At 44.5% G+C, this 18,460-nt stretch overlaps 1 protein-coding gene across 3 annotated transcripts; it reads right to left on the bottom strand.

The window, feature by feature from the left end:
• Positions 1-223: 223 nt before the first annotated feature.
• On the bottom strand, positions 224-18,302 carry st7l (suppression of tumorigenicity 7 like). Of its 3 annotated transcripts, none has more exons than XM_021609270.2 (15): positions 17,915-18,302; positions 17,252-17,334; positions 16,837-16,996; positions 16,557-16,611; positions 16,287-16,426; positions 16,040-16,118; positions 15,795-15,883; positions 15,590-15,690; positions 14,759-14,873; positions 14,414-14,486; positions 13,978-14,080; positions 7,071-7,221; positions 6,814-6,906; positions 6,575-6,714; positions 224-2,246 (listed from the first exon to the last, which is right to left on the bottom strand). In XM_021609270.2, exons 1-15 carry the CDS (start codon positions 18,120-18,122, stop codon positions 2,151-2,153), a joined length of 1,686 nt encoding a protein of 561 aa, XP_021464945.1. In that variant the 5' UTR covers positions 18,123-18,302; the 3' UTR covers positions 224-2,150. The 3 variants fall into 3 exon arrangements, with proteins under 3 accessions (XP_021464945.1, XP_021464946.1, XP_036839149.1); XM_021609271.2 differs by having other exon boundaries at positions 16,311-16,426; XM_036983254.1 differs by lacking the exons at positions 224-2,246; positions 6,575-6,714 and having other exon boundaries at positions 7,033-7,221.
• Between the last annotated feature and the right edge of the window lie 158 nt (positions 18,303-18,460).

The raw sequence follows: 18,460 nt of genomic DNA, 5'->3' as shown, positions 1-18,460 counted from the left end.
TCTTATTCCTGTAACTACACAAGAGAAGCTGCAAGAAAACCACATTTAAATGCATATCAAACCTTTCAGAAAATGTGACCTCGATGCCACACATTGCCCCCCCCCCCCCCCCGTTATAGAAAGACCCAGGTAGTCTGGACTTGTTTTGCATGCATGTTCTCCGTCTAGGTAAACCATAGAGCCTCCAAGGCCCACATTCCCAAGACATAATCATAAAAACAAATTCCATCTTGAATCATTTTTATTTTGGGGGGATTTGTTCACAATGTACAAGAAAAATTCAAACACAAAACACATTAAAATGACATTCAATAACCAATTTATTGTGAGCTATCCAACTCATCATATGGTAGTTAGGTCAAATAGTATGACTTCTGTCTTCAGCATTTCATCATGTTACTCAAATATAATCCAACAGTATGGAATTAAAATAGTGCACAGTAAGTACACCCAGATCGTGCACAGTATAGCCGGGTAGGAATGTTGATGGCTTTGACGCACACGTTGAATGTAAGCAAACCAATTATTAGTGCTGCTCGAGCAATGTGTGATAATTGACCGTGATGCCAACGCACCACCAGCAACCAATAAACGGTCAGCTCTCACTGCTGCCTTGACTCATGATTGGGTTCATGTACACTCAAACGTATAACGCAGTTTGAAGGAATTAGCAAATGAATGAGCATGTTCTGAAACCACTGGTCCTCCCCGGTGAATAAGGCACTGTATGCCCGCAACGTTGATTCAATACAATAAATATCTGGCAGTATCGTGGGCAATGTCTTTCCATTTCATCAAGCCGATTATTTCCACTCTGTCTGTTGAGCCAGTGAGGCACTTCATGCTATTCAAGTCTTGCCACAATATATTGGCTATTGACTAGTCTTAGATCATGGTTCAGAGTATTTTCTGATGAGGATAAAGTGAGATCATACAGTACTTCAAACAAATAGTGTCCTGTTGTGATTGCTATTGCCCCATAACCAGTGCTTGACTTGAACTGAAATAGGTGCCGGTACTCATTTTGTGTGCCGGTACTGTTTATATGTAAGTGCAGGAGCTCCACAATACTTTTGAGCTAGTATTTTATAAAGAGGAACAGGAGCTCAAGTAGTAGAACATGCCGGTGCCGGTACCCAGCTTCGGTGAGCTCCTGCCCAAGTTAAACACTGCCCATAACACCTGAGCAATACGAGTTGCCTCCAACTCATAGAGGAGAAACTAGAAATGCAGCTTTCCGTTATGTAATTGGCTGTGAGTGATGCCATGACTGCCCATGCCATGACCAGTCAATATCCCATTTACATTTTCATGCTACGTCTGAGGGGCTAGAGTGATATAATACTGAGGTGGCATGCCGTAGCAACAACTGGCAAAACGTTGCAGGCGTTGCATACACCACAGACAGGGTGAGGCAGTAAATCACAAACTCCGGCCCCATAGGAAACTATGTACCATAAAGGTTATGCTTTATTTATTTATTTTTACCCATCTCAACTGGCATGTACTCTTTTGACACACATACTTTGTTCTAGTGAACAGAAATGTGTCTGTACATAACTGTGATCTTAGAAAACAGGCCTTCTAGTACCGTTTCTCCTCTTCTTTACCTCTCTCTCGCTCCTGTTCCACCAGCTAACAGAGGCAATACATTTGTCAACCGCAAATAGAACAGAGTAGGAACTGTAGTGTTAGCTTTCAGAATGATGAAACGTGAACCGTCACTGCACTCCAAAAAAAAAAAAAGATGAATTGTGTGCTCATTTAGAATCATTCATTTGTTGTTTCACTTATTGTTTCGGCACTTCATCTATGAGAGAATGGCCCAATTTCGAGGCCAGACTTGGGAGTAAACTGTGGGTTGAAATACTCTCAATTTACCATTCTGTGTTACTCAAAGTAACTTCAAGTTCATATAATAATGGTAATAATAAAAAAATGAATGACTGTGTGAATATCTGGTAAATGTTTACTTAAAAAAAAAAAATCTGTCTCATGATACAAGACTTCGCCAACAGAATCATTCCCAAAGTGTGTGTAAATGCTGAAGACAGGAGAGCAAACATTTCTGTCAATAGTTTCGAAGTGTTGCTGTCTGAGGAGTGTGTTTGTGTATGTGGTGTGTGCGTGCGTGTGTGTGTGTGATGGGGTCAGATTCGAGTCAGCTGATGCCAAAAACTGGACGGCATGAAGCTCTCCATCTTGTCAGCGAAGAAACCCAGGGGTGCGAATAGGGTGCTGAAGAACTGAGGAACGAAAGAAACAAAGATATTTCAATACACGGCTTTCAATAGCCTACACAAGGGGTACTCAACTCCTACCCTATGAGGTCCGGAGACGGCTGGTTTTCTGTACTACCTGATAATTAATTGCACACACCTGGCGTCCCAGGTCTAAAATCCGTCCCTGATTAGAGGGGGACAATGGAAAAAAAATGCAGTGGAACTGGCTTTGAGGTCTTAGAGTTCAGTTTGAGGGGCCTACACCATCCCAAATCATACCACACAGCTCTATCTTTGTACATGTATATCTTTACAAGCTCAGTCACAACAATAACACAATTGCACATGTGCTATAACTATATTTCTTACAATGCTAGGGCGTGGCATTGGCCTACTGGGGGGGTGGCTACCCCAACACAATATAACTGATGAACAGAAATGAACACACTTTCATTTTGAATTCTGACAACTGCTATTCCCCTGTATTCAACAAACTACACAGACTGCTGTGGGGTACGGTGAAATCAAACGTGAGATGACAGGCACTGGCCTGGCGCGTTGTACTGAGGGGGCATGTTAGAATGTACCCTTCATCTAGGGTTGAATACCAACGCTTGCATCACTACTACACCCTAGGGATCCAAGGTCTAATTCTATAAAACGCTCTCCCAAAACAAATAAGCAAGGAGAGAGGAGACTCATAAACCCTTGTTGAGGCCTCCATGTCCAGCTTAACCAATTGAAATTGGCCCGCGGTCGCATATCTGAAAAAATGTTTCATCCCCAATAGTTAAATCCACCATAAACAACACTTGAATGTGTTTATGAAGCAATACATTTGCGAGGTGAACAGATGGTTGTGACAGGATAGGGGAAGCAAGGCCACAGCATTTTGCTCTAGTATCTGGAACCACGGCCAACGCTTAAGCATGCAATGCCATGGGTCTCTCTCCCCCAATCTGTTGAGTCTCAACCGACAGCGATGACACTGCCCAACGTGACAGACAGAGGCAAGTCCTCACGCCTAGTGCAACAACAGGAATGGAAAATATTTTGAAAACACAAGATATTAGCCCAATTGATCAAGGTTTTTTCCAAATTCAGGTCTGCAAAGTGGAAAGTTATTGAGTGCGGTCTTCACACATTATTTTGTTGAAAGGTATTATGTCCAACTATTTGCTTGTGTTTATAAAAACAAGCCTTTAGGTAAACATTTCAATAATCACAAGTCTACAGACACGTCCACCCAGACCAAACAGTGTGCAGTGACCATGAGTCAGATGTGTCAAAGTGTTTAAAAACACCCAGTCAAATAAGATACACTATATATACAAAAGTATGTGGATACGCCTTCAAATTAGTGGATTTGGCTGTTTCAGCCACACCAGTTGCTGACAGGTGTATACAATTGAGCACACAGTCATGTAATCTCCATAGACAAACATTGGCAGTAGCATGGCCTTACTGAAGAGCTCAGTGACTTTCAACGTGGTACCGTCATAGGATGCCACCTTTCCAACAAATCAATTTGTCAAATTCCTGTCCTGTTAGGGCTGTCCTGGTCAACTGTAAGTGCTGTTATTGTGAAGTGGAAACATATAGGAGCAACAACGGTTCAGCCGCAAAGTGGTAGGCCATACAAGCTCACAGAACAGGACCGTTGAGAGCTGAAGCGTGTAGCGCGTAAAAATGGTCTGTCCTCGGTTGGAACACTACCGAGTTCCAAACTGTCTCTGGAACCAACTTCAGCACAAGAACTGTTGTCAGGAACTTCATGAAATGGGTTTCCATGGCCGAGCAGCCGCACACAAGCCTAAGATCACCATGTGCAATGCCAAGCGTTGGCTGGAGTGGTGTAAAGTTCGTCGCCATTGGACTCTGGAGCAGTGGAAACACGTTCTCTGGAGTGATGAATCACACTTCACCATCTTGCAGGCCGACGGACGAATCTGGGTTTGACGGATGCCAGGAAAACGCTCCCTGCCCCAATGCATAGTGCCAACTGTAAAGTTTGGTGGAGGAGGAATAATGGTCTGCAGCTGTTTTTCATGGTTCGGGCTAGGCCCCTTAACGCTACAGCATACAATGACATTCCAGCTTTGTGGCAACAGTTTGGGGGAAGGCCCTTTCCCGTTTCAGCATGACAATGCCCCAGTGCATAAAGGGAGGTCCATACAGAAATGGTTGGTCGACATCACTGTGGAATAACATGACTGGCCTGCACAAAGCCCTGACCAACTCCATTTTAATGCCCATGCTTTTGGAATGAGATGTTTGACGAGCAGGTGTTCACATCCTTCTGGTCATGTAGTGTATATAAAAAATAAAACGCTCTTTTTTATTTATTTATTTTTGTACCTTTATTTAACCAGGCAAGTCAGTTAAGAACAAATTCTCTCGTCATACCAGTCAGTCACCTACTTCTGAAGACTTTGAAAACAAAATCCATCCTCCATAAGATGGAGTGAGTTACAAAGCACACTTTGAATTAGGTTAGGCCTAGCCCTACTGACACCAATGAGCCACAGAATAGGTAACCTAATAAAAGCTGGTTGAGGACAGACATGGCTGCCATGTAGTAGGGCTAGGAGTAGATAAAGAGGAAGCGTGGGGGGGGGGGGGGGGGGGGGGTCACCCCCACTGTCCTGTTTCAGGCCGGGGATCTTTTTTATACTCTTCAGCAGAAATCTTGTTTTTTCCTCAGAGAACGGTGTGGGCCTGGGCCGTTCCCCTCCCTCCAGCCTCCGAGGCTTTCATGGAGTGCCTCTATCTGGCCCTTACACAAACCAGGCTCTCCACTGCGCTGTAAAAGTGTTATCTAGAGGCAGTCTTTCCCATAACAAAAGTGTGAGTGCCAGGCGGTCTCTGCGGACTTGTTTTTGCCCAGGCTAATGGCCCTGCTCTGCTGTGTAAAGTGAGAGCTAATAAACAGGGCCACCGTAAACAGAGGATTAGCGTGAGAGAGGGCCTAGCCAAACAGGCTAAAAACAGAAACATTGACAGTCTGCCACACTGTCTTATAAATAAACAAGGGGCTAAATAACATACATCAAACCCAATGCTTAAACCCTGGAACTAATGCGCATGCTGTAAGCCTATGTTGGATTGTGTTATCAGCTGCTGGCTTATGCTCTTTCGGCCCCCATATATTCCCATAATGTGCGGGAAAAGGGGCTCTGTGAAATGGGCTATGGGGGCAATTGGACTGCAGTTCTTTACTTTTGATGTTTAACAGGCACGGTGCATTAGGCAACTGAGCCTGGGCTGGAAAACAGCCCTTTGAGAAGGACTGCGTGGAGGTGTTAACCTGTTCTGGTAGTGACAGGCACACTCTATCATCCTAAACCTTAACCTCCACATTCCCTGGAGACCCTCCTGACAGGGTGCGGCTCTGTGGAAAACCGGCGTCATCAAAGCAAGTTTCCTCTTCAAGTCTGCTATAGTAGCCAAGTACGGTGCTGCTGAGCGAAGGTGTTGCTCGCTTGTTCTCAACCTACATTTCCGGCTTTCTCAAGAGACTTGGAACTGGGAAGTGAGACGACGCAAGACTAGCCTGTTCTGGTTGAGAAAGGCCCACGTCACTTATCTAGTCTGAACTAAATCACTAGAGGTGGCCCTCTTAGCTGTTGCTCTGTGGATGATCTTCAAGTCCTGCTATCCAATACATGAGTGTACTACAAACTACCTGGCTGGGACAGGGCTTAGTTGGAGATGCTGCTTTTGCGCCAAGTCATACAGTACAGTACTCTAGGAATCTACTCAGACAACAGGATATGGTTAAGCTATATTTCATTCTCACACCGTGGAGGCAAAAACAACTCTATTAAATAATACAATATTAAATCCTAAGAGATTCTGGCTGTATTGCTCTAGCGCTGTGCTGTGAAAGACACAGGAGCCACATACAAAATCAGACCCAGGCATCCCATGAGCCTCGTTGTTGACAGAAGTGAGAGGCAGCGACTACACAAGAGGACAACTTGGTCAGAGTACATGAGAATAATAACACGCATACAACATTTCTTAAGAATTGAATCGTTCCCATTAAAACGCTTCTAAATTTAAAACGGATCCAGTTCGATATCAGCAAATCACTCTAGGTTAATGATATTTTCTATACTAGGATATGTCAATGCCACACCTCTGCAACTCCCGAGAAATGTGATCACAAAGCAGAGAAATACCACATCCAGATTCCATTTATATATTGACAACCTTGTTTTTTTGCTAGCCCAAATGACCATCAAGTATTCATTCAGTGAATGTAACATGAAAAGCCATGTGAAGCGGTCCATAGTAAATATTACCCCCAACATCCAAAACAATCAGTGGAAGAGAATTGCACGACTTACTGCTTTGGCAAAGACGCCCATGAGCTCAGGAAACTGGTGTGTGAGCATGGCCAGCATGGCAGTGAACGAACAAAGGCCCGCTGTGAAGAGGATGAAGAAGGGAAGCTCTTTCTTTGGGTACACAGACACCTCGTGGAAGGCTGCAGAAGAGAATGAGAGGGGGGGGGGGGACATATTATCATCAGAATTGACCATTGCATTGAGTATACTGTATAGTAGTGACTTGTCCTACAACTTACAGGGCAGCAGTTCCCGATCTGCTGTTTCTGTGCACCCAGGGTAGGGGTAAAACAGGTGACCCTTCTCTAGAGGGTAGGGAATTATCCGAAAAGCTTCAGGGGCAGGAGAGAAATGCAGAAAAACACATCAAGCATGTACATGCATAGATTTTAAATGTCAACTCTTTTTTTTTAATGCGAGTACTGCCAGAAATGCAATGAATGAATGAATCAACCTACTAATTAATCAAACAATCAATCAATGTCCCAGTACGTACTGCCTTCCCAGGTGCAGTGCAGCAGGTTTAAGGCTCCCTCGGCCCTCTTCCAGTGCTGCAGGTGAAAGAAGGCGTAGGCCACCGCCTCGCTGTCCCCCCTCTTCAGGATGTGCTCTGGAGGCAGGATCAGACTCTTCATCTCTAATAAATACTACAGACAGAGAGGCAGACAGGAGACAACGCCATTACAGTACATTACAGGCAAAGGCGTTGGCATAGTTCAGCAGCAGACGCTCTTGTCCAGGGTGGCTTACAACCAGCGCGAGGTAAACAACCGCATTTCGCAATAACAGTCGCAATCTGCAAAATTTGTGCTGTTCAGCAGAGAGAAGTGTGAATGTGAGTGCAAGGAAGACAAGGGCAGTGTAGTTCATTTATTTGAATGGGAATTAGTCAGCACTTCATCCATATCCTGTTGAGCAATAATTCCCTAGGCTAAGGCTATCTGACCGATAGACTGAAATATACTTTTCCTCGTGAGGCATTTGTTGAGGGCCCTTGTTTTGCAATTGTTCAAGTGGGGGAAATCTAAAGCCTCTCTCTTCTCTTTTACTGTTAGTTTCAGAGTGTAAACTCCCCTTGTGAGTTCCTCCCACTGAGTCAGGCTATGCTGTGTGGTGCTGCCGACTTTCCTCCGTGTCTGGACTGTGTGTGTGTGTGTGTGTGTGGCGGCGTGGCAGTGGCGTTAATCCCCTCTGAACTGGTCCCCTGGGCTGTGGGGCCAGCAGGGACCGTTGGGGTTGGGCCTTCTGGATTCCCAGGCAGCCTGCTTCACAGGACTATGGGTCTTAGACTGACACTTTGGGAAGGTTACCCTAAAGCTAATCCTGTTTAATCTCCCCCATGGTCACAGGCTCAGCCAGCCAGCCAGCCCAGTGCATAGCAGCCCAGAGCCACCCTGCTTGCCCAGGAGGCTGCACCCAGGGCCCGAGGGGCAGACCAGCCCTTTGCACTGCTCTCCTCTTCCCTCAGGGACAGTTAGCTGGTGTGTTAGCTGGCTGGTTACAGTGTGTCTGCATGAATATGATGCTGATTGGTTATGCGTGGATAATGGTCTGTGAGTTTCATGTTTTTGAGATTGAGTGTCTAGCACTTTTTAAAGACGTTTTCAGCGCACTCCACTCCTCGCTGCAGTGATTTATTTGAGTTGCAGTCGTTCAGTGGCGTGCGCGACTTTCATGTCCTCGCCAAATTTGAGACTTTTACGCCAGTCAGCACTTAGGCTTACTGTATAGATCAGGGCTCTCCCACCCTGTCCCTGGAGAGCTACCCTTCTGTAGGTTTACGCTCCAACCCCAGTTGTAACTAGCCTGATTCAGCTTTTCAACCAGCTAATTATTAGAATCTGGTGTGCAAGATTAGGGTTGGAGCGAAAACCTACGCGGTAGCTCTCCGGGAGCAGGGTTGGAGAGGCCTGCTATATAGATGCTGAGCATACTTCATTCTGTTAGGAGCAGCACTTTTAACCAGGTATACCAGTGTGTTTAATAAGGGTAGAGGTGATGGTTACCAAAGCATTTGACTGGCAGCTGTCCTTCCTGGCATGCCCTGGCATAAGGGTGGGTAACACCTCAGCCCTCTGCGCTGCCTCCCTCCTCCGTACACCCCCCCCCCCTCCCCCCTTCACCAGTCGCCTCTTTGATGAAGGGATCGAGTTTCATTGACGTTCCTCTTTTATCTTGGAACACTCATACGCCGGAGCATAACTCATAAGCCTCCCTCCGATTTTAATCTTCGGCATTTAGCACAATGGAACAAGTCGACGACATCCAGCCGTCGTCTCATTGGCTCACGGTGCTGTTGAAGGATAGGTGACCTCTGAGGCCGTCTGTCATGTTAGGTCACCCGAAGGTAGCGGCGGACTGAACTGGACGGATGCTGGAGGAGGATATTCTTAAAATCTTAAAAAATCTTTTAAAAAAAAAAGTCAGTTTTGTATCGTTCCTTCCAATGATTAAGGTTAGGAACTGGTGAAGGTGAGCTGACGCTAGAGCTGAGCCAAGGCACTTCTTACTGCCGCCGTCTCCTCCAGAGCAGTGTTGGATCACACTTGACCTAAGTCAAGCCTCCATCCACCTGAAATCTGAACAAGGCCGAGGAGGCCATCGCCACAACATAGGCTACCAGGCACAATGCAGCACACTCCAAATGCGCGACGAAGTGTTAACCACAGGAGTGTGCCAAATATAAAACACATTCAGGTGTCCTTAACACTTGACCAGCCATACAGGCTTCCCTCTGTCCGGTTCCTCAACCATTCTACTGTTCCTTGGAGAGAGAGAGAAAGAGAGAGAGAGAGAGAGAGAGCGAGACTGATTGGGACAGACAAGAAAAAAGTGGCGAGCAGAGCGGTTAAGAGGTTGAGCACTGAAACAGCTGGGTGTGTGGAGCATTTAGTGCAGTCTGCTCATGTGATGTAGCGTGATGTCCATATATAATCCCCTCAGGCCTGCTGCGATGCTGGCCCTAACACTCCCCACGCCTGACCTCCCAGAATGCCCATAAATCTTGCCTTCATTACACCACTCTTCCAAGGCTGCCTGGTGGGGGCTGGCTGGTGGACTGACTGACTGCTGAGGGGTCACGTTGCCGAGGCCGGTGGGAGGAATCGGGGGGTCTCGCTCGTTGATTGAAGCAGGGGAATGCGGGGAAGCTGCTGGGAATGGAAGCCCACCCACAACAGAGCCAGAGCAGCTCGCTCCAGTCCAGTGAACAACTGGTATCTGTGTGTGAACACTGGCTGCTGGGCAGAAAACAGCCCACGCCAGGCATGCCTCGGGCTCTACGGCTACAGGTGCACTCACTGACCATTTAGACAGACAAGGACAGGGGTCCCTTGTGAAAGAGATACACACCGGATCTTGATAAGATCTCAAATGGGACTCACCTTGATCAATAAATAAATAAAGACAAGTCTGACACAAATCATTTAGACCAGGAAATAATCCCGCTGCATAATCTCAAAAGCTTTGACTATAAGAAGACCAAAGCACCCAACCTCTAGCGGATTCAATGAATTGACTTGACACGGTGAGGCTGAAAGAACCTGCTTCACTCCCGCGCTCCTGAGGACAATGCGACAGGCACAACTCTTTAAAAGTCGCCACGTTAAGTCCGTCGCAGCCATCTATTTCCTGTGTTTGAGGGGTGCAAAATCCACCGGTCACTTCAATATCACTGGATTGATTGCTTTCATTTGACTCCTGCGAACATTTCATACCTCTTGCTTGAGCCTGTACTTTTTTCCCCCGTTAAAAGGTACGAGTGCAGAAATGTTTGCAATGGCCTGTCAAACGCACGCTGGTAATGGTGTCTATAATAACGCTAAAGCTTCATCTGGGATTCAACGCATCGCTTCGATACTTACGTCACAAGAAAGAGAAGAAAGATAACTTTATTTTGATGAGTGTTGATTTTTTTGGTGGAATTAAAATAATGTAATACTGATGTTTACAAATTAGACGCGCTGAAATGAAACAAGTACCTAAAATGAACACTTGCGATTATAGTGACATTATGTCTGCTCTCGCAAACAATGTTTGTTTAGATAGGTGTAACCTAGAGCCAAGTGTGGTGATTTCTAATCTAGGATATCCTGCTATTGACACACTTGTTGAATTACGCAACAGAAAGTGACAACAACAGTAATTAAATTAGGCAGTCTAGACAGCACAGGTGAGTGCAGGTAGGCATAGACAGCACAGGTAGGCATAGACAGGGCATGTTTTTGCAGCCCTGTTCCATCCCGTTATGTTAATGTATTCACGTATGAAAATACACCCTTATGCAAATGAGGCATCTCATTTGATTTACTTTAAGAAAAAAATATATACCTGATACCATTAGAAAATATACAGTATCATCAGAAAGTATTCATACCCCAAGGCTTACTCCACATTTTGTTGTGTTACAGCCTGAACTCAAAATAGATGAAATAAAAACTATTCTCATCCATCTACACACAATACCGCATGAAAGTGAAAACATGTTTTTAGAAATGTTAGCAAATGTATTGAAAATTAAATACAGATATGTATTTAAGTATTCACAGCATTGAGCCAATATATGTTACATTCAACTTTGCCATAGATTTTCAAGCCGATTTAAGTCCAAACTATAACTAGGCCAATCAGGAACATTAAATGTCGTCTTGGTAAGCAACACCAGTGTATATTTGGCCTTGTGTTTTAGGTTATTGTCCTGGTGAATGTTGACTTGTCTGGTGGAAAGCAGACAACCAGGTTTTAATCTAGGACTTTTCCTGAATTTAGCTCTATTCTGTTTCTTTTAATCCTGAAAAACTCCCTAGTCCACTCCTTGCCGGTGACAAGCATACTTATAACATGACGCAGCCTCTACCATGCTTGAAAATATGAAAAGTGGTACTCAGTGATGTGGTGTGTTAATTTCTTTGCCACATTTTTAAAAATGTATTTTTAGTGCTTTATTGCAAACAGGATGCATGTTTTGGAATATATTTTATTCTGTACAGGCTTATTTTCACTCAGGCATTTAGGTTAGTATTGTTGAGCAACTACAATGGTGTTGATCCATACTCAGTTTTTTCACTACCATTAAACTCTTAACTATTTAAAGTTACAACTGGCCGTGAGCGGTTTCTTTCCTCTCTGGCAACGGAGTTAGGAAGGACACCAGTATGTTTGTAGGGACTGGATGGTGTATCAATACACGCAAAGTGTAATTAATAACTTCACCATTCTCAAAGGGATATTCAATGCCTGCTTCTTTTTTTTCTTCCCCTTACCCATCGACCAATAGGTGCCCTTCTTTGTGAAGCATTGGAAAACCTCCCTGGTCTATGTGTTTGAAATTCACTGTTTGACTGAGGGACCTTACAGATAATTGTATATATGTGTGGGGTACAGAGATGAGGTAATCATTCAAAAATGATATGTTAAACACTATCCATGCAACTTATTATGTGACTTGTTAAGCACATTTTTACTCCTGAACTGATTTAGGCTTGCCATAACAAAGGGGTTGAATTGGGGGTTGAATTGACTCAAGACATTTCAGCTTTTCATTTTTTATTAATTTGTAAAAATGTCTAACATCATTCCACTTTGACATTATGGTGTAGGCCAGTGACACAAAATCTAAATGGAATCACAACAAAATGTAGAAAAAGTCAAGGGGTGTGAATACTTTCTGAAGGCACTGTGTGTGTATATATATTATATATATATATATATATATATAAGTGCATTCTAAGAAAATAAGTGACATGACAATACATGTTATACCTGAATTCCCACCAAAATCCCTGAACTCCATTCATTATGCGTCAGTGGCAGTAAAATGTTTTATGTGCTATAATTCAGTCGATATCTGACGGATCTGAACAATTCTAAAAGGTTTGGAGTGTCCCGTCTGCCTGTCTACTATGAGACGTGAACCCTGGGAGGGAGAAGATCTTCTTCAATGGGACAGAGATTGACAGACGGAGAGAACATATTAGTCTCTCCCAGCTCAACGGTCTAGAGCTGGGGTATTCAACTCTACCCTACGAGGTCCGGAGCTTGCTGGTTTTTGGTTCTACCTGATAATTCATTGCACACACCTGGTGTCCCAGGTCTAAATCAGTCCTTGATTAGAGGGGGACAGTGGGAAAAAAATGCAGTGGAACTGGCTTCGAGGTTCAGAGTTTAGTTAGAAGGGTCTAGGGTAACACCAGTTGAAAGCAGAGGTGCTGTAGATGTGCACTATCTCTGGGATCACTACTTTATAGTCTGACCCGCCCTGTTTGTCAGTGCCATGGCAGGGGAATGAGAGGGGGCAAAGGGGGGCTGAGAAGGGAGCAGAGAGGGGGGCAGCAATACCCCTGGGGCGAGGTGGGGGACAGGGAGACACTCAGGATGAGGGCCCTCACATCAAAGCCTGGATCAAAGCACTGAGTTTCCCCCTCGCTGCCTGTGACTGCCACACATCGCAGCTCACACACACACACACACACACACACACTTGCTGTAGGGAGACTGCGACCTCTGTGTATGAGAGTGAGTGTGAGAGCAAGAGAGTGTGTGTGTGGGGGATTGTGTGTTTTACTATAGGGCATCCAAGCCTAATCCCTGTGGGAAGAGATGTGCAGGAATTGTTTCTGTCTGTCTACTGCAGGGGACACATCAGGGCCCCTTGTTGTCACCCAGACCAGAGTACAGCCCAGTCATGTCCATGATCAACGAGGTTACACCTCAGGTTCCTGTTCAGTAGGTAGAAAAGATTTTGAAACGGGGGATGTACTATCTGATCTTATGCAGTAAAAATACAGATTTGTATTTTCTGTTGCAAAAGATTTACAGTATGCTACAGTATGCCCTACTGAACACGATCCAGATCTCACCAGGAACTCTTCATAGTCAACTGATAGATAGCTAATGGAATAATAATTAGGCTTATAGTTTTACCTTTGGAAAAATCCACTAAGTGCAGGGCACTGTGTTCTACTGTGCTACAGAGAGAGTGAGTAGTGGCACACAGGTCCAGTCCTGACTACAGCAGCTACATTTACGATGCAGTGCAATACTGACACCTGCTGGCTGTCCTAGGTCCTTACAAGTACTAAAGTCAGCACAGTTCTGGGAGAGACGTTGATGCTCTCTGCTGCCATCACCCCAGAAGAGAATGGAGTACAGCAAAATAACTAAATAGCCATCACCTGTGTTTGTAAAAAAATGACAGAATTTGCTCAAATAAAGCTAACGGAAAAAACATACAAATTCATATCAGCATTTCCCCCACTAATTGTTCAGGTTCGGACTTGGATAGGGTAAGCTAAGCTGATTGTAGATATGTACCTTTCTTGCAATTAATGGTCAAGGTTAGAATTTGGAGAGCATAAGCTTATCCTAGATCTGTGGTAGATCTGTGGCTGAAGGTCTCGACTGACCTTTGGCACATGTGGGTTGAACTCCACAGCTCTGTGTATAGCCTCCACAGCGTTCATCTCTGCAGTGCTCAGGCCCCGCCGGGACGCTGCCTCAGGAGAAAACCTGGGACGTATGGAGAGAGAGAGAGACAGATAGAAAGACACACCCGTGTTAAGACAGAAGTCAGGAGGACAGCTTCAAGTGTGTGTGTGTGTGTGTGGGGGGGGGGGTCTACTGCACTTCAGTCACAAAAAGAGAGTTGGATGTCCCACAAAAAAAGTATTGATTGTTAGTAGGCAGAATTCCCCGTGCTACTTGTCTGACCTATAAAAACAGATGCATCTTTGTCAAGCATAGATCATGCAATATACTGTTTTTGTACGTCTTGTAAAAATCGTACAATAATGGTTACTAACGGATCTTAAAAATCTAAATTTCCCCCACGGGGACACTTACTTCTCTGATACAGCCCGTGCTTTCAGCAGTGCAGACGTGTAGCATATAGTAGCTGACTTTGGCAAGCTGATGTCTACAACGAGAACACATGATGGTTATTTCACTTTAAGCTCAAACTAGGAGTCTGGAAATCATGAACACAGAGGACTGGTTCAAAGTCATTGTCGTTTGTTGGCTTGAACCCTGTTTTTCCTCACGTGGTCCTATGGGGTTCAGTTTTGTAGCATGGGGCTTTCAACGCCAGGATTGTGGTTTGATTAACGCTGGGCCCACTATTATGAAAAATGTACACACTCATTACTGTCGCCTTGGATAAAAACATTGGCTACGTGCCATATAGCTTACCGTCATATTTGGCAAGGACTGCTTGTACGTCAGCATAAGCCTGCAGCTCCAGTAATGCCTCTAGGAGATTTTCATGTATATTCAACATTCCCAACAGTGGGAATTCTTTCATTAACTGGGAAAAAGTAAGGAGCAGTAAGTGAGAGAAGGAATCATAAAGTGTCTGGACTAACCAGTTTTAAAAGGTGCATAGAAGAGGGCTAAAGACAGGACAATAGAAAATCACAGCCTCTACGTCCACATTACTTCTGTTTGTTCTATCCTCTAAACAGCGACTAATACCAGGGCTGCGTTCAGTATGACAAAACAGTGTAAAACTATGAATTCAACGGAAATGGTACTGTACTGAAAGACAGGTTGAAAAGCTTTGTGATTATGGTGGCCCAAAGGACGATTATGAATGGTGTGTTGCAGGAGTTTTATGATTTCAGATGGTCACATCCATATTGATCCGGCCACACCCCGCCAACACGGGAGCAAAAACATACCACAAAGGCTGTTTAAGAACGATGCAAACCGTCACGCAATGTAGCAAAGGTTGAAGTGAACTGAATGCGTCCCAGGTAAGTGAACTCTCCCTCTAGCCAATCAATGGCATCAATCAATAAAAATAAATCTTACATACACCGGATAGGTACAGTGAAATGTGTTGTTTTTACAGGGTCGCTCGAGGGAACAGACAGATTTTTCACCTTGTCGGCTTGGGTATTTGAACCAGCAACCTTTTGGTTCCTGTCTCAATGCTGTAACTGCTACCTGCATAAACAGCCATAATGCAGAACTCAAGGCCCTGATTTTAACACCCCTGGTCAAGGAAATGGCAACACTCACATCTCTCATCATTTTCACTGCCTCCTTGATGCGTCCCAGCTTGCGTGCACACATGGCCAGTCTGCGTTTGATATACACCAGCAAGTTGATGTCTTTGCCAGCTATGCAAGAGAGGCAATGTATTGCATTTAATTACAAAAATCCCATCCCCGACTAATGATTTCAAAAGGCCCGAGGCTTGTGATTTGGTCCTGTACTCTCTTACCACTCCGCAGGGCTTGTTTGAACAGCCGCTCAGCCTCTGTGATGGTGGTAGCTTCCTCCTCAGCCAGGAGCACATAGGCAGCAGCACACCTAAAAACCACAGGGAAGACACTTGCTTTGCTTTCTACTTCTACTAGAATACACCTACTTGTTTGGCCTAAATAAGACTATTCATTTTGGATTTCCCGAAATGAGCGTGCAAGGTCTTCGAACCACAACCGAAACTGTCATGGCAGTAGAACTCACTCGTGGTTCATCTCTATGGCCTGGTAAGCTGCTCTGATCCGGGCTTGGGGATTTCTCTCCCTCCAGGCCTTCTGCATAACTGTAAGAGAACAGAAAAATATAACAAAATACTGAACGTAGTGTCTAGACATGGATCCAGAAGACAGTCCGCAGGCCAATAAGGCACAAAGCAGTCTTTTTACAAAGAATGAAGGATTCTATTCCTTCCCAGAAATGTAAACTTTGGCTTTCATATATCATAATATACCAGTTGAAAAGCTTAGATTCAAACCAGTATCTTCAGACTTGAGTTGCTGAGTGTCGCCAGTGAAGAAGGTCTGGTGGTCTTGAGCAGACAGGTTCATATCGTAGTATGTCAAAGGCTCTTTTCCAGTCACCCATGTGTACCTTTAGAGGGGTACAAAATAAAGAGTGTCAGGGGCAAAGTATTTATAAATAGCAATTTACCTTTAGATAGAAGGCCAGTGTAGCTAAAACTCAGGATGAGTGACATCCTGTGGTGGGGGATGTACATTACCTGCTGTATTCTGCTCCTCTGAATAGATTTAAAGGATTCCTCCAAACTTTACACTCTGCAAAAGACAAGTGTCATTACAGTGATGGCCTTGCAAACCCGAGTCACATATTCACTGGCCACAGTGAGAGAGCACCTGAACTTGTCCAATCAGAAATGCTCATTTTTTTGTTGTCCATTGCAAAATGCTTTGCTGCGGTTTGCTACAGTGTGCTGTGCACTAATTACTACGACCCAGGTCTTTGGTCTGTTTGGGGAACCATACTATCGGTGAAATGTTTACCTGAGACACTGGGTCTAGGCTCAGCCTCTCCGTTGACTGAGGAGAACAGGCCAGTGGTCGTGCTGCTCTCCACCCCACCTAGGAGTGGCCGCAGATGGCTAACAGACACCTGCTCAATGAACGAGGTCCCATACTTACGAAAGTACCACCACTCAAATATCTGCAAGCAGGGGATTGGGCCAGTCATACAGAGAGCAATGTACCAGTATACACATCTTCTTGACAATGAAATTGATTGCCATTTATTTGAATCGTATCATTGTGCACTAGCTAAGTGTACAACACATCTAGGTTCCCGTTGGTGTTGGTATTTGAATTGCACATTTGCAAATGTGGAGTGTCCAATCTACAACCAGGGCTAACTATATTCACCAACCCCCATGCAGTGAATAACCCTGTGATCTTCACAACTCACCAAGATTAGGCCAGAGATGAGAGAGGATGTTCCAGTGAGTGCCACATAGAATTTAGGGGTCAGTGTATTCAAGAACACAGATGCTGAAACAACAGGTGTGTTAGATCAAATGCATAACACACAAATTGATGACACTGCACAAGCCTGACTGAATAATATGACTGGGATTCAGATATAACACTGAACGTAAATTAGAGGCTAATAATGCAGAGCCTACTACAGACAGAGCCTGTGCTGGGTCCGTGTAGCTAGCTAGCGAGGTTGAAGTAGCCCATTGGTGAAGAAGCCCATTGGTGAAGAGAGATATAGCTAGTTAGCTATGTCTCTAGCGAATAGCCACACTGACTAAGAAACTCATGCAATTCTAGCAATCACTATGCATTGCTAGTTTGAATGATGTAAACTAGCGATCTAGCTAGCAGGTTAGTTGTTATGCATAAGCATAACAGTAAACGTTAGTTAGGTGTCTAATAGCTGTCTAATATTTAATAAATAAACCAACCTGAGATGCTGGCTATGGAACTGTCAAACTTTCACTTCATCCACTGTGTCTCGATGTATATTTGTTAGCTAGCAGGCTGGTTACATTAGCTAACTAGCTAGCTTGCCCATTCTTTGATGGCTCTGCATTACAGCTAACGTTACTTTAGCTAGCTAACTCACCTGAGGTAAGAGTGTCCTGCAGTTTCAAGGGGCTTCGCAGAACATAGATCATAGTTAAAACCATGGCAAACCAAACTGCACATATGTATGTCCATGACCAGGACAGCCATGATTTTAATTTCTCTGTAAATCCAATAGATTGAGGATTACTGCTGGTGGCGTCCTCCATGTTTTTACCGGATGGCTGTGCTGTAAACAGAGGAATCATGTGCCAGTGGCACCAAAGATTTGTTAAAAGTAACCCAAGAAAAATCAGAGCCTGTCGTTTCCAATGGGAGCAAATGAATCATGTTGGCCCGAACAAACAAGGAGGTGGGCAGAGCAAAGCATGAGATAGCGAGCTCCTATTGGCCTGTTCTAACAATAATTTGCATATTTTCGTTAGGGAACGTTAGGGACTCTGTGAAATGCGCGTATGCAATAACACAATTCGCCCTCGCACTCCATCTAAACAACGCATTTTGTTTTTACTTTGGAAAAGTCTACAAAACGCAGTCCACCATGTTTTTTACAGATTCTAGTTTTGGAAACAGAAAACTGTATGGA

This window comes from Oncorhynchus mykiss, chromosome 7 (genome assembly GCF_013265735.2).
Source record: "Oncorhynchus mykiss isolate Arlee chromosome 7, USDA_OmykA_1.1, whole genome shotgun sequence".
In the NCBI taxonomy this organism is placed as follows: Eukaryota; Metazoa; Chordata; class Actinopteri; order Salmoniformes; family Salmonidae; genus Oncorhynchus; species Oncorhynchus mykiss.
The sequence above is the reverse complement of the archived record's forward strand: the minus strand, read 5'-3'. Positions and strand labels throughout refer to the sequence as shown.

Excerpts from the sequence above, each read along its gene's own strand:
- st7l (XM_021609270.2), bottom strand. The coding sequence starts at position 18,122 with ATGATTCCTCTGTTTACAGCACAGCCATCCGGTAAAAACATGGAGGAC. Across the intron at positions 17,335-17,914 it reads GCAGGACACTCTTACCTCAG|CATCTGTGTTCTTGAATACA; the intron begins GTGAGTTAGCTA and ends CTGTTGTTTCAG. Across the intron at positions 16,997-17,251 it reads TCATCTCTGGCCTAATCTTG|ATATTTGAGTGGTGGTACTT; the intron begins GTGAGTTGTGAA and ends CCCTGCTTGCAG.